This window comes from Capsella rubella, unplaced genomic scaffold, assembly GCF_000375325.1.
Source record: "Capsella rubella cultivar Monte Gargano unplaced genomic scaffold, Caprub1_0 scaffold_8, whole genome shotgun sequence".
Classification (NCBI taxonomy): Eukaryota; Viridiplantae; Streptophyta; class Magnoliopsida; order Brassicales; family Brassicaceae; genus Capsella; species Capsella rubella.
In genome coordinates this window covers 6,536,967-6,558,641 of record NW_006238916.1, presented here as the reverse complement: position 1 = coordinate 6,558,641, position 21,675 = coordinate 6,536,967, and the positions used below count along the sequence as shown (strand labels likewise).

The 21,675-nt window shown below is 34.4% G+C and overlaps 5 protein-coding genes across 6 annotated transcripts; 3 read left to right on the top strand and 2 right to left on the bottom strand.

Moving 5' to 3' along the window:
- Positions 1-478: 478 nt before the first annotated feature.
- Positions 479-2,618, top strand: LOC17875595 (bidirectional sugar transporter SWEET13). Its single transcript, XM_006281956.2, has 6 exons — positions 479-650; positions 768-804; positions 894-1,107; positions 1,242-1,403; positions 1,598-1,717; positions 2,166-2,618. Exons 1-6 carry the CDS (start codon positions 605-607, stop codon positions 2,463-2,465), a joined length of 879 nt encoding a protein of 292 aa, XP_006282018.1. The 5' UTR covers positions 479-604; the 3' UTR covers positions 2,466-2,618.
- A 7,550-nt stretch (positions 2,619-10,168) lies between these two features.
- LOC17876935 (bidirectional sugar transporter SWEET10) lies at positions 10,169-11,894 on the top strand. Its single transcript, XM_006281686.2, has 6 exons — positions 10,169-10,348; positions 10,489-10,525; positions 10,618-10,828; positions 10,934-11,095; positions 11,183-11,302; positions 11,412-11,894. The coding sequence occupies exons 1-6, from the start codon at positions 10,303-10,305 to the stop codon at positions 11,706-11,708; spliced, it is 873 nt and encodes a 290-aa protein (XP_006281748.1). The 5' UTR covers positions 10,169-10,302; the 3' UTR covers positions 11,709-11,894.
- An 86-nt stretch (positions 11,895-11,980) lies between these two features.
- On the bottom strand, positions 11,981-16,265 carry LOC17875674 (protein MICRORCHIDIA 4). The gene is made up of 18 exons (XM_023777612.1): positions 16,031-16,265; positions 15,851-15,925; positions 15,737-15,771; positions 15,565-15,643; positions 15,383-15,475; positions 15,218-15,302; positions 15,003-15,078; positions 14,637-14,762; positions 14,395-14,493; positions 14,196-14,297; positions 13,813-13,974; positions 13,610-13,705; positions 13,452-13,503; positions 13,258-13,369; positions 13,087-13,160; positions 12,575-13,008; positions 12,402-12,481; positions 11,981-12,298 (listed from the first exon to the last, which is right to left on the bottom strand). Exons 1-18 carry the CDS (start codon positions 16,263-16,265, stop codon positions 12,124-12,126), a joined length of 2,190 nt encoding a protein of 729 aa, XP_023633380.1. The 3' UTR covers positions 11,981-12,123.
- On the bottom strand, positions 16,159-18,187 carry LOC111828957 (protein MICRORCHIDIA 4-like). 2 transcript variants are annotated; one of them, XM_023777558.1, is made up of 2 exons: positions 18,091-18,187; positions 16,159-16,914 (listed from the first exon to the last, which is right to left on the bottom strand). In XM_023777558.1, exons 1-2 carry the CDS (start codon positions 18,091-18,093, stop codon positions 16,594-16,596), a joined length of 324 nt encoding a protein of 107 aa, XP_023633326.1. In that variant the 5' UTR covers positions 18,094-18,187; the 3' UTR covers positions 16,159-16,593. The 2 variants fall into 2 exon arrangements, with proteins under 2 accessions (XP_023633326.1, XP_023633327.1); XM_023777559.1 differs by having other exon boundaries at positions 16,159-16,911.
- A 1,196-nt stretch (positions 18,188-19,383) lies between these two features.
- LOC17876693 (11-beta-hydroxysteroid dehydrogenase-like 6) lies at positions 19,384-21,585 on the top strand. Its single transcript, XM_006282108.2, has 6 exons — positions 19,384-19,679; positions 19,760-19,952; positions 20,303-20,388; positions 20,475-20,606; positions 20,705-20,869; positions 21,136-21,585. Exons 1-6 carry the CDS (start codon positions 19,497-19,499, stop codon positions 21,403-21,405), a joined length of 1,029 nt encoding a protein of 342 aa, XP_006282170.1. The 5' UTR covers positions 19,384-19,496; the 3' UTR covers positions 21,406-21,585.
- Positions 21,586-21,675: the final 90 nt, after the last annotated feature.

Sequence of the window (21,675 nt, the reverse complement as noted above, 5' to 3'; positions counted from 1 at the left end):
TAGTTCACTAGAAAGCTAACAGCCGATCAGGGGCTTATTGGTTACCCCTAAACAATAAGTAACCACTCGTTAAATGGCTTTTACAAAGAAACCTCTATCGACCATTCTTTGAATTTTTCTTTTTGGTTTAAAAGAAAAAATAAATAAATAGTGTTGAAGCTACCTCCATTCGTATGAGTACGATAATAAAATATAAATCTTAAGTTTGGCATATAGAAAAAAAAAGTTTGATACTAATAAAATAGACGCAAAGAGTGCATACCACATGAAAATGTCATACATTTAATTTTCCATTTAAAAGAAAACATCAATAAGAAATATCTGAGACCAATAATGTGACATGTCCTTCTCTCACACCGCTCTGCAAACGATGTCGTCTAAAACGTACTAACATATGCACCCTTTCACATGTGAACCCTCTATATATATCTTCTAACATTGCCATTGTAAATTCATAGCTAAAACTCACAAACTAGAGCTTAGCTTTCAAGTGTTAGAAGAGGCTTCTCAAGAGCTCTTTCTCTCTCTTTCTCTTTGTCTTTCAATACTTCTTTTCTCATTTTATAACTTCTTTCTAAAGTACTTCGACCAAAACAATCAAGAAATGGCTCTAACTCACAATGTATGGGCGTTTGTGTTCGGAATCATGGGTACGTATGCAAATATTAGCATTCACAGAACGATTTAACATTAATAATAGAAAACTCTACCAACACTTTGAATTACGTTTTAACACTCAAAATGTTTATTGCACAATAAATTTGCAGGTAACATCATATCATTCGTCGTGTTCTTGGCCCCAGTGTAAGCATCAACATGTTCTTACAAACTCTCTCTTTTATATTTTTCGATGTTTCGAAATAATCCAAACTTTTTCTGAACATATTATTTAGGCCAACTTTTATACGGATATGCAAGAAGAAGTCCACTGAAGGATTCCAGTCTCTTCCCTATCTTTCCGCGATTTTCAGCGCGATGCTTTGGATTTACTACGCTATGCAAAAAGATGGCTCAGGCTTCCTTCTCATCACCATCAACGCTGTTGGATGCGTCATTGAAACCATCTACATCGTCCTCTTTGTAACCTATGCTAACAAGAAAACAAGAGTATGTGTTGAAACACCATTTTCTACATCTATACCTATATATAATTTTATTTTAGTTTTCACGTTGATCATAATATGCACATATACGTAAATGCTCTAGTGTCCGGTTGCCTAATGCTTGAAACGATGCTGCAGATATCTACTCTGAAAGTTCTTGGCCTCTTGAACTTTTTGGGTTTTGCTGCCATTGTTCTTGTCTGCGAGCTCTTAACCAAAGGTTCGACACGTGCCAAAGTGCTCGGAGGGATTTGCGTTGGATTTTCTGTCAGTGTATTCGCAGCTCCTTTAAGTATCATGGTACGTTTTATGTGTATATTTCTAGACATGCATATATGTAGGAACCTGTATAAATGCGAACGAGCCATGTTTGATGTTTTTTACGTGATTTGACCTATGAAGACTATAATAAATATTCATATTAATATAGGTAATATCTTTGTCTTTCTTTTTGGGAATACTAAAATAGTTACAACTACTAAAATTTGGTGCAGAGATTGGTGGTACGTACAAGAAGTGTGGAGTTTATGCCATTCTCTTTATCGTTGTTTCTTACACTAAGCGCTGTCACGTGGCTCTTCTACGGTCTTGCTATTAAAGACTTCTACGTTGCGGTGAGTTTATAATTCTCAAATATTCTATTCTGTTTCGATCATTTCTAAACATATAGTAAAGGACAGCACAACACTAAATGATTAGATTATTATTGTGGGTGGCTCTTTAATAAAGTAAAAAAAAAAAGAAACAGTAGTTAACCTTTGTCTTTTTTCCTCATTTCAAACTATATATATTTAAATGTCTTTTAGTCTATATATGAATGTCGTGGCAACGAATATATGAACTTGAACCGTACACTACACATTTCGCTTTATTATTATTTGCATTATATAAAAATAATTGGACCCCCACTAAAATGTGCAAAGAAATTGAGAGTACAATAAGATAATATTACTAGAAACAAAAAAAATCTAATTTGTTCTGTTGTGATGTCGGTAAATTCTATTTTGTTATTACTACATGGAATAATAATGTCTTTTACACATATTTTGTTCACTATTGAAGCTTCCAAATGTATTGGGCGCGTTCTTAGGAGCTGTTCAAATGATTCTATACATAGTTTTCAAGTACTACATGACTCCTGTGGCTGAGAAGACAGACAAATCCAAAGCGGTTTCGTCCGATCATTCCATCGACATAGCGAAGCTAACCACCGTTATACCCGGTTCCACGGTTCATGAACCGCCAGCTGTTCATAATGTTCCCGAGACTCAGATTCAAGTGACCGAAGTCAAGAGCCAGAACATGACCGAACCGAATGACCAGACTACTAGCAAGGATGTCCAGAACCAAAACCAAGTTTAAGTAGTGACTCTTTTATTTAGGGACTCATTAATAATGCATTGTTTGAGTTGTGCACTCTTTAGCTAACTTTCCTTCTCTTTCTTTGTTTTTTCCGGATTTTTGTGGTCATCGTCTCTTTTAATTAGTTCTCTCATGTACCACTTCTGTTTTTTCTCATCATTTTATTTCCAGTCTCTGGAAATTGTGCTATTATTATCAATAAATAAGTTAGTTTTCTAAAATATAAACTGTCTCTGCTATTTTCCAACTCATGCTATTTTTGTAACACTTATGTGGTTTTTACTATCAACCTCAATTGTAAAATGGGTAATCCTTAAAAAAATTTGGTGCATGCATGTTGGCCTCTTGAACGGGACAGGCCCACCTCATAGCGACCTTGAAATACCTTTTTTTTATGATCGGTGTGAAAGTGGAACATTAGGAGATAATTTACAAGACTTAATTGGCTAGAAAGCTTAATTAATTATCATTCAATTAATGATTATAACTTCTTAACTTTTTTTTTTGTTTACCAGAAAATTCCATATCGAAATCTCTAGAATAATCACCATGGATCATACAAAATTATAAGTTTTCTTACTACTAACTAAAGACGGTCGGATGGTCAAGTTGTAAGGTGGTACGTAAAGTTTTTCAGAAACAAATAAGAAAAACAGTCTATAACCTAAACCCACATAGAGACTTCACACTTTGAATAGGAGTCACTACTAGCCCATCACAATATAATTAAGTAATGATTGTAATATGCAAACATAGATACGTTAATCAAATCCGAACATAAATATTAAATTTCAGGTTATATTTTCGTAACTATGTAAAGAACAAACAGAATATTTGTAAGGACCTAAAATCAGAATCAAAATTTCAGAATCGTTCTGGTTCCACCTAAGATTTTGTTTCCTTGACTTTGCTACACAAATTTACAAAACAAAAACATTATAAAACTAAACAAGTTTTGTTTGGTTTTAGCGTCATATCATTGAATAAATAAGAGGTTTTATAAGTTAAATTAGGTATAATCATTTTTGGCAGGAAGAGGGAGGCCTTGAATTTATTGATAAGGAAATGTACAATTACACTCCAACACCCCGTGAGCGTGTAGTCCCATTAGCATCCTCTAACACAATCTGATTAAAGTTAAACCAGAGTTCTATAAGCTACAAAGTTGAACTACAAAATGTTATACCATAATAATACAATACTAGAAAGAACAAAAAAAAAACATATTCTTATAAGAGTTTTGTTCAATCAGAGAAAAATTTGCAAACATCAAGTAATTTTCACCTCTTTTACTTTCTAGTCGATGGAAGATTACAAATTATTATTTTTTCTTGTTCTGTTTCCTTACAATACTTTGACATTGTATTGTGTAAAAAAACAGGGATAGATTTGAATTAGCATATATAAGACGAAAAAAACATATACATATCCTTACTGCAGTCCAAAATGAAGAAAAGACACACGTACGTAAGACCATATGAGTTTCACATGGGAACCCAAAAGGGGAGGAGCAAAGTGTCTACCACACACACTAAAAGTCTTTTGTATCTATTTACACTTTCACAACGGTCGTCCTGTCGAGATTCCACGTCCATTGTTGTTTACTTACAATTCTTCGAAACTTACACATAATATTTCTCATGTATTTTACATCTATGCATGCACTATGTTAGCTCAAGTATATGATACATAAATTAGAACCAGTTATTAGTTTGTCAACCGGTTAATTAGAACAAAACTATATATCTATTTTTTGCATATCAAGTACGATTTTGTAACCGGTGCCTCTAGCTATAGTGGTAAAGGACCCTCAGCTGAGGTACCCGCCATCATGAGTTCGAGCTCTGGCCACTGCAGATTTCACATACGGGCTGCATCGTTCCAGTGCTTTAAGGCCGCCTACGTGACTAGTCTAAACGCAAGCGTTGGGATAACTGGGATATAAAAAAAAACGTTTTTGTAGTTATAAAAGAAGAATGATGGAATGTGAATTCACTATATATATATGTATAGCTCAGAATGGCTGATCTAACAACTATAAGAAAATAATAAATCAAAGGTTGAGTGTTTTTATGGTCATGAATGTGAATGCATGCTGGTACGTACTGGGGAGGGAACCAAAACACTCACTATATTCGTAATGGTCCCTGAAGAGACTTAGGGTCCTCGGGTCTGAAACTTCTCGAACCTCTAAAATTGAGTGGTTATCATAAAAACGACACTGAAATATAAATCAATATGATCATATACATCTTAATGCATTATGCATGCATCTTAGGAAATGGATTCCACATATGAGTTTTTGTTGCTAGCTAATAATATTTAAAACATTGTCAGTTCTTTAAGGTTGCAATGTGTCCAACTGAATTAGTCACCTGATGAAAAGTACATAACCTCTTTTTATTATTTTTTCAGCCTAACTATTAATCTTTTATGATTGAAAAAAGCATTCTAGAGAACCACTCTTCTTCTATTTTTTCATAGTTTTTTTTTTTGGTTCAAACACGCCATGTAGATAATAATTCTAGTTGAGTGGTGTAATAAAAAGCGGTTCACAAAAACGATGACAAAAACATATGTCTACATTCATAGCCATAGACTCGACTCGAGAAAACTGATGATCAAGTTCTCTAGGAAACGATGGATGTTGACTTGACTGGTTGAAGACAATGTGATATCGGACAAAACCGACAACAGCAATAGCATCAAATTGCTTGTCTTAACCACCACATGTTTACATTGTTTAGATACCCACAGTGAAATAGCTGAATAAATAACCAAATCGAACAAAGAATTTGGTTGTTTGGTTCAGTTTCGGTTATTGGGCATTAACTGACGCTAATCTTTGAAATTTAATTCATTAACCAAGAACTTCGGTTAGTTCAGTTTGGGACCTTGGGTCTAGGTTAATCAAAGTGTATTTTTTTTTTTTTGTTTAAATAACCAGATTATACCACAATTAGACGGTTAAACAAAAAAACAACCAATTTTTCTTAATAACTAAACCATACCAAAAAATCCGAATTTTGTTTCCAAACAAAAATTTGGTTAGTTTTGGATAAGAAAAAGCAAAACCAAAATTAACCAAAGAACTGAACTAAAACCTAATTCAATTAGTTTCGGCAAAAATCATAAAATTCCAAAAACCCAAAGAACAAAACCGAACTTACCGTTTGAACAGAAGTCCCAGGTACTACTAAAATACATGCAGCCTCAAATTAAGCCCTTTTGTTTTCACAAAGCCCAATTGAAAAATTTATACGTAACTCATTTGACTTTAATAATGTAATTTTTGCTTGACCAGTACGTGACTACCATTTATGTAAATATGTAATTTGTCTCACTAATATTTATCATTGAACTCTCTATTTAGCTTATGTAAGTACGTACATTAGTATTTGGTTGAAGCTTCGACATACGTAAGCTCATATGCGCTAAGTGATTGTTTCACGTACTTAGCGCAAGAGCAAATGTTCCTAACAACTAATCAATGTTAAAAAAGAAGAAGTGAAATTGCTGCAAATCCCTTTATGAATAAGAAACCACACCAAGATATTAAACTTCACTAAAACTGAACCAAAAGAGCATTCATGGAAAAAAGAGAGTCAAGTATATTCCTTAATATGTCCATCGTGCGTAGATGCCAATGATGACCGAATATTCAAGAATTTTTTTTTTCTTTTTTTTTTTGGGTTTTTGGTAAACCACTTTTTAAGAATGCAAAGATCTTATGTGAGGGCGGTACCATTTACTCTGACTAGGAAAAAAAAGAATAAGGGAATCTTTATGTAAACGTAAAATAGAACATTCTCTTACAATAGGAAAATAAAAACAGATCGGCTCTAAGACACTTGATCTGTTCTCTTTTGCAACTTAGATTTGTAAAGATTCTTAGTATCTTTCACTGCCATCAATGTCATACACATCATAAAGGCCACCTCGAATTAAGTGGCAATCGCCAAACTAATACCATTTTACGTCCAACAATTAATATTAAGGTGGTTGACACAAATTTTTTTATATATATTAAGGTGTTCGTAATTTTGTTCTGATTCCTTTAGGCTAATTAACTTTATATTATACCAATTGTTATTTAAATTTAAGTCACCCTTTATTAGTGGTCTAACACTTGCTACTTACATCAGTAATTTTCAAGGTCGGTATATCTAATTAAGAATTTTTTTTTGTAAATGTGTTTAATATATATATGTTGTTGCATTAGCATTGAAGTTCAAAGTGCTTTATCTATACGGCAAGAAAATGCAAAAATATACATATATTCAAAAAAAAAATATATATTTTGACATTATGTTGTTTCACACAGTTTTTTAGAAGTATGTTTAAATTATGCATTGAAAATATATATTAATAGAAAAATCAATTTGTGAAATGAGAAAATATCCTAAAAGGACACTAGCTAGTCATAAACCCTAAGAACATATAAAGATCTAAAGCCAAAAGGTATATGACTACCACGCTAAAATGTTGGTTTCTTTTTAGATAACGACTGTCCAACGTGACTCTCTGTAATATCTTTTTTTCTTATACCCTGGTTGAGCACTTGAGCATATGTATTAGTATTAGGCAAATTAAATACTGTAAGAGAATCGTATAATGGTTCAAATAATAATAATAATAATGGTTCGAAAATTTTGGAGCTAATTGTCACAACTACGAGCTATGCGAAAAGACAAAGAACAATTGTCACAATCAAGTGCTAATAGCTCAACTAGTAAAAATTTTTGGCAAAAATTTAAAAATCATTCATATTACGTTTGAGACGAGACCATATAACATGTACTGGTCTCGGATTTGAAGAGATGTATGAGTTTCGGTTCAAAACTTTAAATTTATTTAAAAAAAAAAAAAACAACAGACATTGGCAAGTGGATTTTATTCCGAGAGAGTATCTAAACCAGTTAGTGCAAACTCATACGTATAAATTTTAGTATAAGTATATTATATATTTATATTCGAGAAAATATATCAATGAAATTTCATCTTATTCGTTTGTAAAGTTGTACATGGTTAAATCAATTTATATGTGGACTCATCCAAAAGTCAACCAAAAAAGCAAACAGAAAAACAAAAGTAAACCACAAGAACAAGGAATAGGATGCTATTAAAATATAAGTGACTTACTAAAGCAAACCGATTAGATGAGTTAATTTTCTTACACTAGTTTAATGAATTTGTACATGGTTCAACTTCTATACACATGAAACGAAAAATAAACCAGCCTAAACATTCTTGGAAAAAAACAAGTGTTGTATTACAAAAGTTTCCCTCAAAAAATTCCCCAAAATGTAATATCTTCTTTGACTCTTGGTAATCAAATCAAGATATGTTCAAACGAGCATCAAAATCGACTTGAACCAACTTCTTAACACTATGACAATTTACTTGATATGTTTAGTATGTTTTGGGGAAGTGATTTTGGTTAACGGTGCACTTATGTGGTCTTCTTTATCTTTGTATATATAGTAGAAATTTGATTATACAGTAGATTGAATTTTGCCGATCCAAAAAGTACGTTTAGTATGTCTATTATATTACAAACATGATTCTTTGCGATGTAATTAGTAGCAGTATAATCAAGAAAATAGGAGATTTTCGACACTATTTTTAAAAAGTGGAATCAATTTTAGGTATTTTTTCACTTTAAAACCATATTGTACCAGATAGAAAAACGTTCAAGTATATATATTCTCTTTATTAATCTTGTTAATAAATGTATGTATTGATTTATATACGTAAAAATCAATTTTTTTTATTTATAAACCCTATCGGCTGATCCGGTCAGCCCCGGTAGAAACGCACCGAATTGTTTCAGAGTGAACTTCTCCCCAAAGGACCACTACACTGTGTATCCCGAGTTTTAAATGCTTTCCGAGTAATGGCAGGGGATAGTCAGGCCGCCTGCATTTCTGACTACCAGGTAAACCAATTGGGCCAAGGTCCAACTGACAGACTTCCCACACAACAATGATTTTTGTTTTCAGGGTGTATCGAACCTGGGTTAGTTCCTTTCAACTTTTCTCCAATTCTCCTTTACCACTGGACCACTGCGGTGCGGGCAAAAAAAAAAAAAAAATTTTAAAATCAATTTTTGGTTATTATCTTTCTTTGATTCCCCGCTAGCTCAATTGTAGGATTGATTCTTAGTCTAAGGATCATTTACTTTGATTGTAGCTGTCACTCTCTTAAACTGGTTTGAAGGTTCACGCAGATCATATAATTAAAACGGTTGACCAAATCAACATACACTACTTCATGTATATCAAACTATACAATATATACAACACATACACACACACACACACAAAAAAAAAATGGTTCACATCACAAAAACTGATAAAGCAAAATAATATCTCTACTCTACACATTATGGATCCACCTATTAGAACTACATTCATTATTGCAGCTTTCATCATTAGTTTCAAAGAAATTTCAAACTTCAATAAAATGTTTGGTGTTGTTTTTTTCTCTGTTGTTTTCTTTTTGTAAATATGTTGGCGGAAAGATTTCAAAAGTGTATTTCCCTAAACGAGTCCTTTCAATTTGGAAAACGAACTACGAGCATGACAATTCGGTTTAGGTAAAAGACCAACTTGCTCTCATTGCACTAGTTAAACCCTAAGCAAAGAGAGTTGCAAACAGTAAACGTCTCAACACCTACTTGGTTGGCGACACGTCAGAAAGGCCAAAACATTGGTCCACTAGAATGTACCAGAATGGTACTTGCAAGATCTTTAAGGTTTTAGTGCTCCTAAGTTGCTGACTTGGATAGATACCCAACCATTTTAGGTTTTAGGGTTTCATTATTTCCCCACAGAGTTTATGAGATAAGATTTAGGTTTAGTTCGCATGCCGACATCAATGTGCGCACAACATCATTCGTATCTCTGTTTTTTTCATTAGATGGATAAAAAAATAGATGGTGTAATTACCCTACTCATCAAAGATATTATATGAAGAGGATACATAAAGTGAAAAACTGAAAACTACAAGTGTGTTTTTTTTTTGGAACTGAGAGGATTCTAATATTCTATTCCGCACATGTTTATATATAGATTATATATTTCATAGCAAATTTACAAGAGACCAAAAAAAAAAAAAAAAAAATTACAAGAGACTTATACCGCTTCATTGGTCATCCAATTCATACACAATTACATTTTTTTTGGTTAGAAATTTATACACGATTCATGCTAAACAGAATATTAATATATGAACCATATTATGCTATATTGACCAATATATTATTCTTGATGAAACGAGTAAAACTAAAAGATATGTAGATCTAAAAGGTCAAAGAAACTGTTTAACATTTTGCATAAAATGAAACGAAGAAACTGTTTAACCATTTGCATAAAATTAAACGAAGACACTAAGTAACATATTGGGTCGTATAGGGACTAAGTACATGAATCATAAAATCATAGATGGGAAAGATTAGGCTTAGGTGAAAAAAAAAAAAAAAGGGGAACCTTCCAAGGCAATGGGGCATGAAGGTATACAACTGTAAAGCACAGATAATGCTCTTTGATTCTTTTTTCCCACTATACAACTCCATTGAGTTCAAACTCATCTTTATCTCTCTCACTCAGAGAAGCATTTTGCAAGTTGATACTCTTTTCTCCATCCCTATATAAACCACCACACTTCTCAATCCGGAATTGCATCATACACTTGAACATATTCTCAGTATGATCCTGTAGAGTTCCGTCTGTTCACTTTCATAGAGGAAGAGAGAGGGAGAGAGTTTCTAATTAGAATTAAGTTTTTCATTTACTTTATTTTTCTAAAGAAGCATTTCACTACTTTGAGAGAGATAATGGCAATTTCACAAGCTGTCTTGGCTACTGTCTTTGGAATCCTAGGTATCCTATTCTCAAATCTTAATACGTTAAATAGTTACTTAGTGTATATCTTTTTCCACGTTTACGTTTACATTCCAAATGCATGCATTTACATGAAGACATGCATCATGAATTCTAACGTAACGAAAACTATATTGTAGGGAATGTCATCTCCTTCTTCGTCTGCCTTGCCCCAATGTAAGTAGTTCTATAAATCTTTTTACACTCTCCTCGTATATAGATAACGTTTTAGCTCAAGCATTTATACGTTTTGTTTTAAAATATAATAGACCGACGTTCATTCGTATATACAAGAGGAAATCGTCTGAAGGGTATCAGTCAGTCCCTTACGTGATTTCGCTGTTCAGTGCGATGCTATGGCTGTACTACGCAATGATCAAGAAAGATGCAGTGATGTTGATCACGATCAACTCCTTTGCCTTTGTCATACAGATCGTCTACATCTCCTTATTCTTCTTCTACGCTCCTAAGAAGGATAAGGTCCTTATTCTATATGAATATAGCTTAATTATTGTATTGTGTTTAGTTTTTACACAAACAAGAATCATAAGTCTTTAATGGAATCGTCTTGTTTCATTATGGCAGATTCTGACGGTGAAGTTCGTTCTCTTTGTGGACGTTTTCGCGTTCGGCCTAATCTTCTTCTCTACGTACTTTCCGATTCATGGCAATAAACGTGTTCAAGTTCTTGGATACATTTGTATGGTCTTTGCTCTATCTGTTTTCGTTGCTCCTCTTGGCATCATTGTAAGTCTCTCTTTCTTATTTATGATATACAATTTTTTTAAAATTTAATTATCGTTATGTATATATAACAAACATTCATTAACGCAGAGGAAAGTGATCAAAACAAAGAGCGCCGAGTTTATGCCTTTTGGTCTCTCCTTCTTCCTCACGTTATCGGCCGTCATGTGGTTCTTCTACGGGCTTCTCCTTAAAGACAAGAACATTGCCGTAAGTTTTTAGTAGTTTCATATTTGTATTTCAAAGTAATTATGTTTGTATTATCGCTAAAACGTAAATGTTTTTGTTGTGAGCTAATAATCTTGACATATTTTTGCAGCTGCCAAATGTTTTGGGTTTCATCTTTGGAGTGCTTCAAATGGTTCTTTTCGTGATCTACAAGAAACCTGGGACGAAAGTTTTGGAGCCGTCAGTGATTAAGCTTCAAGACATATCTGAGCATGTCGTCGACGTTGTGAGGCTAAGCTCGATGGTTTGCAACTCACAGATGAGAACGTTGGTGCCACAAGACAGCGCAGACATGGAAGATACCATTGACATAGAGGAGAAGATGAAAGGAGACATTGAGAAGAATAAGGATAATAACAAAGAAGCATTTCTCATTTCCAAAAATTAAAATAGCTCTTTTACACTATCAAGTGGTCGATGTGTGTTGTTTTATGTCTCAGTTTGCTTGGATGTTAAGTTAGGGTTCAATGTTTAATTTGGGTCTGGTCAGTCTCATCGTGCATCTCTCCCTCTCTCATCTCGATTGTAAGATATGTCTTGTTAAATTAAAATAAATGAATATGTTGTTTGTCTATTATGTATGTGTTTCCTTTTGTAACAAAGAAAATGATATTTTTACCAAAAAGATAAAAAAAAACAAATATAGTCGATACAAAAATATAAAGAAAGAAAAAGCAAACTTATATTAATTTGGGATATTGAATAAACATATAATGTATACATGCAATACCATATCAAATTAAATATCATGTAAGAAAATTTGTAAAAGTTCATTTGGTGATAAAATCATAATGACTACAAAATTATGAGTTATGAGTTGGATTTAGCTCTTTCCCCACCTTTTCTAGATCTGCTCTTAACGACGGGAAGAAGTCATTGGTAAGTGTTGTTAACTCAGCTTCAAGTGTTTTGCGAAACTCTCTCTCACTTTGCAAGTCCATTTGCAGTAAGATGAAAAGTTCTTCTTTTCTAGCGAGCCTGAAAAAAACATAAAACACAGCTTTCATTGTCCAGTGTTAACGCAAACAAAAAATATGAATCTTATAGGCAAATTAATATGGTATGTAAGGTGGTAACAAACCTTTCTTTTAAGGTTTTATTCTCTTCTTCCAATTGACTGAGGGTAAGCGAACTAGACTGAGGCTTGAGTAGTTCAGAACTCTGATAGAAGAAATAGAAAAGGTTATGTCCTCAAATCCTATATATATATTGGAGAAAGTGTCCCATAAGGACATAAAAGAGAGAGGATGTGACCTTCTCAGGAAGCTCAGTGAGCTCAGTGACTGGAATCTCAGTGAGCTCAGTGACAGGAACCTCGGTGAGCTCAGTGACAGGAGCCTCAGTGAGGTCAGTGACAGGAACCTCAGTGAGGTCAGTGACAGGAGCCTCAGTGAGGTCAGTGACAGGAGCCTCAGTGAGGTCAGTGACAGGAGCCTCAGTGAGGTCAGTGACAGGAACCTCAGTGAGGTCAGTGACAGGAGCCTCAGTGAGGTCAGTGACAGGAGCCTCAGTGAGGTCAGTGACAGGAACCTCAGGAAGCTCATTGAGATTTATTTCTGGTAAAGAATCACAATCATAGTCATTATCACTATTGATGACCTCCACATCACAAGCTCCTGGAGGCGTTGCTCGTTTGTTAGATTCGGAAGAGGAGTTTTCAAGCTTAGGATCATGTTCTGGTGACGATTCTACAAAGTGGAACATGTTCCCAGAGATTGCTCAGTACAAGTAAAAATTCCGATGTTAAGTAAAAAAAGATAGTGTACCTCTGTCGTTAGTATCCTTAGCAGAATTTTTGCCTTGCCTCGGAGCATATCCAATTTTCCCACAATTAGCTCTCCTGAGTAAAACCAGAAAGAAAACATCAACCCAAATGGTTCAATGCATCAGCCAAGCTAAGGAAGCATGATTTAAAAAGCACGAGAAGAGAATCAAACCAATAATCCTTCTGCATTTTAAGTAGCTTTGCCTGGAGTCTAGACAAAACTTTTCCGGTCACAAAACCTTGCTTATCATGGGAAGGCTCAATGAAATTAGCGTTCAAGACACCTTATTAGTAGAATAAACTTAACATTAGACTTCTCGTTAATACAGCTAATCAAATATTAGTCCTTCTAGTTAAAAAAAATACCGATGACCCCACGACCATCACTTCCTGCTGCATTCCATACCCTCCAAAATGGCTGAAAAACATATGAGAAGTTATAAAAATGAAAGTGTGAAGTTGATCTTATTTACGCAGCATTTAAGGCATCGAGTGTAAAAAATTTAGCAAAAAGAAACAGAAACCATAATAAGGCGATGTTGGTGGTAAACATTGAAGCCTTGAACATCCAAATGATGTTTTGCATCCTTCACAAATCCAATGGTCACCTCAGCAGACAACTGTGAATATCGCACAGGAGATAATTTTTTTAGTAATCAAAAAGCTGCTTGCATGAATAAAATTACATGAAAAGTTCTAAAATTATGTTAAATTAGGAAAAACATACACTTGAGTTATTAGCGCATTCACCATCCCTATTTTGTGGGTGATAAGTATCTTTTTTTGTAAGCATCATGTCATTTACTATGTCGTGATACTCAATATATTTTCCTCGGAGAATGATACGGAAACCACCAGTAACCTTTTTGTAGAGAATAGATGCGTAACTCTGTGAACATGACAAATGGTGACAAACTTAAAGACAAAAAAGTTCAGCCAACAAATGATGGGATTCATAATCTCTCAAAATCAAGCTTTTGATTTCTATCCACCATGAGAATCCTCAGTTATTATCATTTAAGAACTATCACAGTGATTTTAACAGGGGACTGAACCAAACTAACTTCGAAAATAACCACAACTAAGGAAAGATGGAAAGAATATTTATACCCTGAGTGAGTACTTGTATGTCAGGAAGTGTCTAGAGTTCGGGTTTTTAGAAGCCATATCAATATTTTTCTCATCCCGATTGACCCCTCGAAGCTGGATATCCTGCAACAAACCATACGTCAATTTTATGGATACAGCAGCAATTTTGTGCATCATTGCAAAACGTAATCTATGTATATCCAGCAATAAAAATACATACATGTGGATCAGTGTCAAAATCAAGTTCTAACATTCCTTGGTCATCTTCCCAAAGGTTATATATGATTATCCTTGTGCCATGATTCTTCACTAGATTAAGCTACAATAGTCAGAGCAATAGATTAGTGGGAGCATTCTCACATATTAGTAAATAAGTAGTTACATTTGAGAATCGACTTCCTTGTTTTCCTATGGCCTCTCATTGTAATAAAGGCTCTTATGGAACTAAGGAAAAAGCTTTACCTGACGAAGAAGATCTTCTTCAGTAGCAAATGGCGACCATTGAACCATTGTTTCCACATTTTTCTCCCAATCACTAGCCGAAGACCGCATTGGACACCATTCAAAACCACTTCTTTCATATTCCAGCTTTTATTTAAATCATCATTAGAAGAAGATTAGAAAAGATAAACTGGCTATAAAATCTTAACAAACTTTAGAAAAAAAACATCTGTTACTGATATGAAGCAATTTCGATTGTATGAGTGATATGCTTTCTCTGCATAATATATTTTGCTCACAGCTGAAGCACATGCTAACAACCATTCAAAATTATCAAGTTTATTTCTTTTCCCAACAGTTCCATAGAGTTAAATAAAGTTAGGTTACCATTGGTACAACTATTTCCTCTCTTCCAGTGCTCCTTAGAAACGTATATGATAGAAGGCCAATGCTCTTTGTCAAGCTAAAGAAAAATCAAGCAAATAGGAATATGGTCAGATGTATGTAACTTTAGCTGAGTTTTTCAATCGATACATTATACATATTACCATTAAAAAAACACAGAGCTGAAAGGGGTAATGGTGTGGTAACAAATAACGAACCTCTTTCCATCTTTTCCAAGGCAACGTGAGAAAACAATGACATCAGCTCCGAGTCTCATTGTACTAGACTTGAATCCATTACCATCTGTAAGAAGTATATGAATTAAAGGGTCTTGATCTAAACATGTGACATATATTTATTTCGCAGGAGAAAGAAATGTTTACATTTTCCAATGGTGCCTTCAATTTTGCTCTTGGCAGAATATCCTAGAGACATGCAGTGCCGCATCATTTCAGCATTCATCCCACCTCCATCGTCTGCATTTTCAAACATAAGTATGCTAGGATCAAGAAAGCGATGCATCATCAAAACTTGATACAACAAAACACTAAAATCAACTGTATACCCTCAATTAAGATCATCTTGCGTCCATCTTTCCTGTTCTGGAGCACGTCTACATTAACAAATGTGGCTCCAGTACGAACCTGATATTCAAAAGATGAGAAACAAATACTACCAAACCAGAAATAAAAATGCACACCTTTGAGATATTTCTAAAAATTAGAAACGCATCCCACCTCATCATAGGCATTGTCCAGTAGCTCAGCAAAAGCTGCAAGAGATAACAATGTCAATTTCATAGCATAAAAACATTGTTTAATAGATTGCATCAAACTTCATTCAAAACGTACCTCCAAGGGACCATGTGTGACATGTTGCATTAGTATGCAGATACTTAGGATGTACCCTTACACGATCAAAGCCACCTAAAACCACAAATTCTCTCAAATTCCATCACTAATATTCCCAAACTAAGATTCATTAACCAAGAATCCGAGAAGTACAAACACAATCACAAAGCAAAATTTTACCTGCAGAAACTTCCCAATTACCACCAGACATTCCTTCCCAATCCCCAGCTTTCGAGAATTGCCTACAACATTCCGAAGCAGACGAAGAAGTAGCCCTGGGCGTTCGGATTTTCGGATTGGGATATATAGAATCCGATTTGAATCCGACTGGTTTTCGGATCGGATCGGTTCGGATTTTTTCGGATTCGGATCGGTTTTCAAATTTTATTACAAATCCGAGTTTAAACCGAATCATATTTCGGATCGGTTTCGGATTCGGATTCTACACTATAAATCCGAAACTTACACTCTAAATCCGAACAATCCGACGTAAAAAAGAGGTTTGAGCGTTGAAGTACAAAAACATAGAGATTATATGTATACTATGTGATGTATTAGACCATGTGTATTCGGGTTAGCAGATAACCGATCGGATTTCGGTTCGGATCGGTTTAAATCCGAAATCCGAATCATGTTCAACATAAAATCCGATCGGTTTTTACATAGTAACCGAAACCGATCCAAATCGGATTTTTCGGATCGGTTCGGATCGGTTTTTTCGGATCCGGATTATATGCCCAGGGCTACGAAGAAGGCGTTGCCCCAACGTTACAGGGCGTCGCCGGGTGAGCCAAATCCGATGGCTTTAAGCAATCCGGGAACACAATTGCTCGCTTCTTCGCCGGAGACGCTATCGGATCACTTCTCGCTCTCTTTGTTGCGGAGACATCACTACCGGTTCTTCGGACCACGCTTTCAGCATCAGCAGTTCCGATTTCCCCAAACTCGGATCCTCCTTCGTCGACGCTACTAAGATCGGTAACATCTCGCGGCGGAATGGTTCTGTTACCAGCGGTGGGTTTCGAAGTCGAGAAAGTAGTAGAAGTTGGTACCTGATCCTCCTGCTTCACGAGAAGAAGAAGAATATTTGAATTAAGAAGAAGAATCAGAAGTTTTTGTTAATGGAATCAATTAAGGGGGGGTTATTGGGAGAATGACTTTTAAAGATTTTTAGAGTTTAAGATTCTATTGTTATTGGTGTACGGATTCTTAGATTCTTACTAAAATCTCTTGTTATTTGTGTATGTATTTTGTAATTCTATTTAAAATCCTTTGTTATTCAAAAAGTTGAGTATTTATTGATTTTCCAATTCTATCAAATTCTAGTGTTATTGGTTTAATGATTCCTTACCTATTTAGTCATTAAAAACAACTTTCAAAATACTGCAATTATCATAAGGATTTGTAGAGTCTATCATATGAAGAATCTATTAAACTCTAAAAATCTGGTTAAACATTATTTTAGAATCAACAAATCTTTTTGAGAATCTTAAAATCTCTAAACTTTTGAAATCCACAAACTCTTTTAAAATCAATCTCCCAATAACTCCCCCTAAGTTTTGAATAAAAAAAAAAAAAAACCAAAAAAATATCTCGGATCCAAATATCCGGTTTAAATTTGCATACTATATTATATGTGGCTCACTATTCCTATATGACCTATCCGTATATAACCGGATCTGGTTGTACCCGTATCTAACCGGATATGTGTTGTATCCAACCGAGTCTGTTCTATCTAAATATTTTCCCTATTTTCTTAAACTCAAATAATTAAGATTTAAATTAAGGAAAAACAAAAATATATATCGGATCCAAATATCCGGTTTAAATCTGCATATTATATGGCTAACTATTCGTACATGACCTATTCGTATATGACCGGATCTGGATTTGTATTCGTATATGACCAGATCTGGATTTGTATCCGTATCAGATCGGATCTGTGTTTGTATCCAACCAAATCTGTCACATCTAATAGCTTCTATTCACAAGGGATCAGAGCGGACTCCGGATCGGATCATGAATTTCGGATTATTGCCTAGCTAGCATATCATTATAGCAGATACATATACAACAACATATGATTCTCTAATCTACCAAATATTTAATCTTGTCAATCTAAGAAAATTTTGTACTCTGATTCAGACATTAAATGGTTGAGATCTAACAAATCTAAATCTTTATTTTCCGTTTAATATAAAGTAAATTTGAAAATTTGGCTACTATTTACGAATACGAACCATCGAGTTTATCGAAACCTTGAATCTCACTTTGCTGATGAGAACGACGACTCTTCTGAATAGCTAATTGCAAGATACGTACAGAGATTTTTTCTAGTTCTGCGAAATGTTTTCTCTAGATCCAGAGTTATCTTCAGTTTATATATCAGATAAACTAGCCATAAAATACTTATCTTTTAAGATTTTCATCTTATCTATTCAGATTTCATGTAGATTAGGAGTCGTTCATTTAGTTGATCTTATCATTAACAAATTGTTAGAGAGTGAACGGTTGAGATTTTTACGGTCAAAATTATTCTAAATTAGTGAAAGTAAAAATTATGGACTTTATATTAGGCTTTGACTTAATAGAAAATGAAATCACATTTTTATTTATTTAAAAAGCAAGGCCCATCAAGATCAAAATGAGGGTGTTGGACTATTAAAAAAATTAGAAACATTTTGAGTATCATTAAGAAGATAAATTTAGACTATTGAAAATGTGATTTTTAGGACTTCAAATTTCTTTTTTAAAAGTCTAAACACATCAATATACCCTTTTGACTTTGTGAGTGGTCACACTCTATCTACCAAAATATGCACCATGTTTTAAATATCAATAAATTTCGTCCTCAATTTAGTGTAAGCAGTTCATTAATTCCTTAAATTTTGTTGAAGATTGTGAAAGAATATGAATGATTTTGTTTTAAGAGTAAAGAAATTCTCATCCCTTGAAGTAGACAATAAAACAATGATTGTGTTTTAAAAGGTAAGGAATTCTCATCCTTTGAATGGAATGTCAAAAGAAAAGGATAGCAAAGCATATCTCGTAATCAAAATATTAAATGGACGCCTCCTCCTCACGATTAGGCTAATTGTAATACAAATGGAGCTTGGTCCGCTGAAACGTCCAAGTGTGGAGTTGGATGAGTTCTTAGAAACATTGAAGGTAAGGTGTTGTCGCTAGGTATGAGAGCATTACCGAGGGCTAAATCTTTGCTAGAAGTGAAGTTAAAAGCTTTTAAATTCAACTACGTGAATGTAAATTTTTCAAAATGACTCCCAACAGGCAACAACTAATCTTCTTGATGAAGAAAAAAGCAAAGAGCATATAATCTATATTTAGACTCGATCATCCTTCATCTTATATTCAATAGATTTACAAAATAAAACAAAATTATTGTCATTAGATTTGTAAAAAAAAATAAAGATTAAAATCAAAATGTTGTATTTTTGGATAATAAAATTATAATAAAATCAAATTTAAAGATCTAGAAGGAAAAGTATTATAAATATGTGTAGCTGATGCTGAAACACGTGTTGACGTATCAGCTTGTAGGATTGCCACATTGCCATGAGAGCTTCTAGCACAGAATAAAGAAGAAGAAACAAATAGAAAGAGGCAAGCAAATTAAGGGACTCCATGCATGGATTCAATCAACAAGATCATTAACTTCTTGTTTCCTCTTTTAACCTTGTATGCACTTGTCGTCTTCTACCCAACTTACCAAAGACTCAAATCCGCCTTCTCCATCTGCCGGAATCTTTTCTCGGAGAATGTCGCCGGAAAAGTCGTTGTCATCACCGGAGCAGCTTCTGGCATCGGCGAGGTAATTAGTCAACAAAAAAATAACATAATGGTTGATGAATAGGGTAGTTAAAGTGGGTATGATAGTGTGTGTGTGTATAGGCTTTAGCGTATGAGTATGGGAAGAGAGGAGCGTATTTAGCACTTGTTGACATAAGAGGAGAGCCTCTCTTCCATGTCGCGGCTCTAGCTGAGCTCTATGGCTCCCCTGAGGTCATGCCCTTAGTCGCTGATGTTTCCAAACTACAAGATTGTGAACGTTTTATCCGAGCCACGGTTCTTCATTTTGGCCGATGTAAGTCAATATAAGTAGTACTAGATGTCTAGATGGTTTGTTTGCATTTACAATTTATTATAAGTAGCCACGGTTTTTTTTTTTCGGTTTTGCATGCAACTGAAACACTATGATCTAGGCTCTCTAGTATCTTAATAGTTGCTTTAGGATATTTTGCGTTGACACTTTGCAACTTACATAAAAACACATGAAAAGATATAATTATATATTGCATTTATAAACACAAACATAGATTTGGATCAATCGTATTATCGTAACATATATAGGACGACAATCCAAAAAATAAAGGAGAATAATATTTGCTGATCTTAATTTTTGTTGGGTTTATTTTAATGTTTTCATGTGAGCAGTGGATCATCTAGTGACAAATGCAGGAGTTGCTCCTCTGTATTTGTTTGAGGACATCGATGATCTCTCTAAGGCTACACCGGCTATGGTCAATATACTCAAGACCAAAGATCTTTCTAAGATAATATGTTTTCTACTAACCCTTTGTAACCATTTTTTCCCTTTGTTGCATAGGACATAAACTTCTGGGGATCTGTATATTGCACCTTCTTTGCGTCTCCATACCTAAGGGAGTCTAGAGGAAGGATCGTCGCGGTTGCTTCTGGATGTGGTTACATTGCGTCACCCCGATTGAGCTTTTATTGTGTAACATTTTTGCATTCATTTGCCTCTTATAATTTACTTAAGGACCTCTTAATCTAAAACATTTATTTGGTATCTTAAATTTCTGTCACTGAATTTAGGCAAGTAAAGCCGCTCTGATCGCTTTTTACGAAACACTAAGAACAGAGTTTGGATCAGAGATAAGTGTTACAATAGTAGCACCTGGGGTCGTCGACTCGGAGTTGAGTAGAGGCAAGTTCATGACAAAGGATGGCAAAATCGTTGTTAATAAAGAGCTCAGAGATGTAAGCATTCCTGGTCGAATTTCTAATGTTTTTGAATGGTTAAAATTATGCATGGGCCTAAAAGATTAATAATTATTTCAAGTTATATAAAATGAAAATGAATTGAGAAATTCTAGTTAGATTAATTAACCAAGTTTTGTTTGATTGAGGAGTGAGGACCCAATTATTTATTCACATTTACGGTGTTATTCAAATTCACCACTTCCAGTGACCATGTACTAGTTGCTATGTAAAATTGAGAGATTAATTATATGTGAATTAACTAGGTGCAAGTAAGTGTATTGCCAGTGGAAACAGCAGAGAGGTGTGCGAAGGCGATAATAAAGAGTGTGTGTAGAGGAGATAGGTACTTGTTGGAACCCGGCTGGATCGGTAGTGTAATACTGTGGAAGGTGTTTTGTTCAGAGGTAACAGAGTCGATAGCCCGGTGGTTTCTGATAGCCGGGCCAACATTGCCAATGAGGGACGCTCCTAGCAAGAAGATCCTTGATGTAGCCAATGCCTTTAGATCCTTCTTCTCCATACCCCATTATTAATTTAGTTATATTGATATTTTAGTCTCTTTTTCTTGTGTTCTTTTCTTTTTTTACCAAAACACTATATGACTACGGACTCTCGATGGATCGGCAAAATTGAAATGGCATATGATACATCATGTTTAGTTACACTTAATATTGGTTGTGATTGGTCACTGGATAATTGACCTAAGATTCTAATTCGTCGTATAAATTAACTCTTCAAACGATATTTGTATGACTGTATATTGAATGAAAACCAATTTTCACAATTCAAACACGGTCAAATCA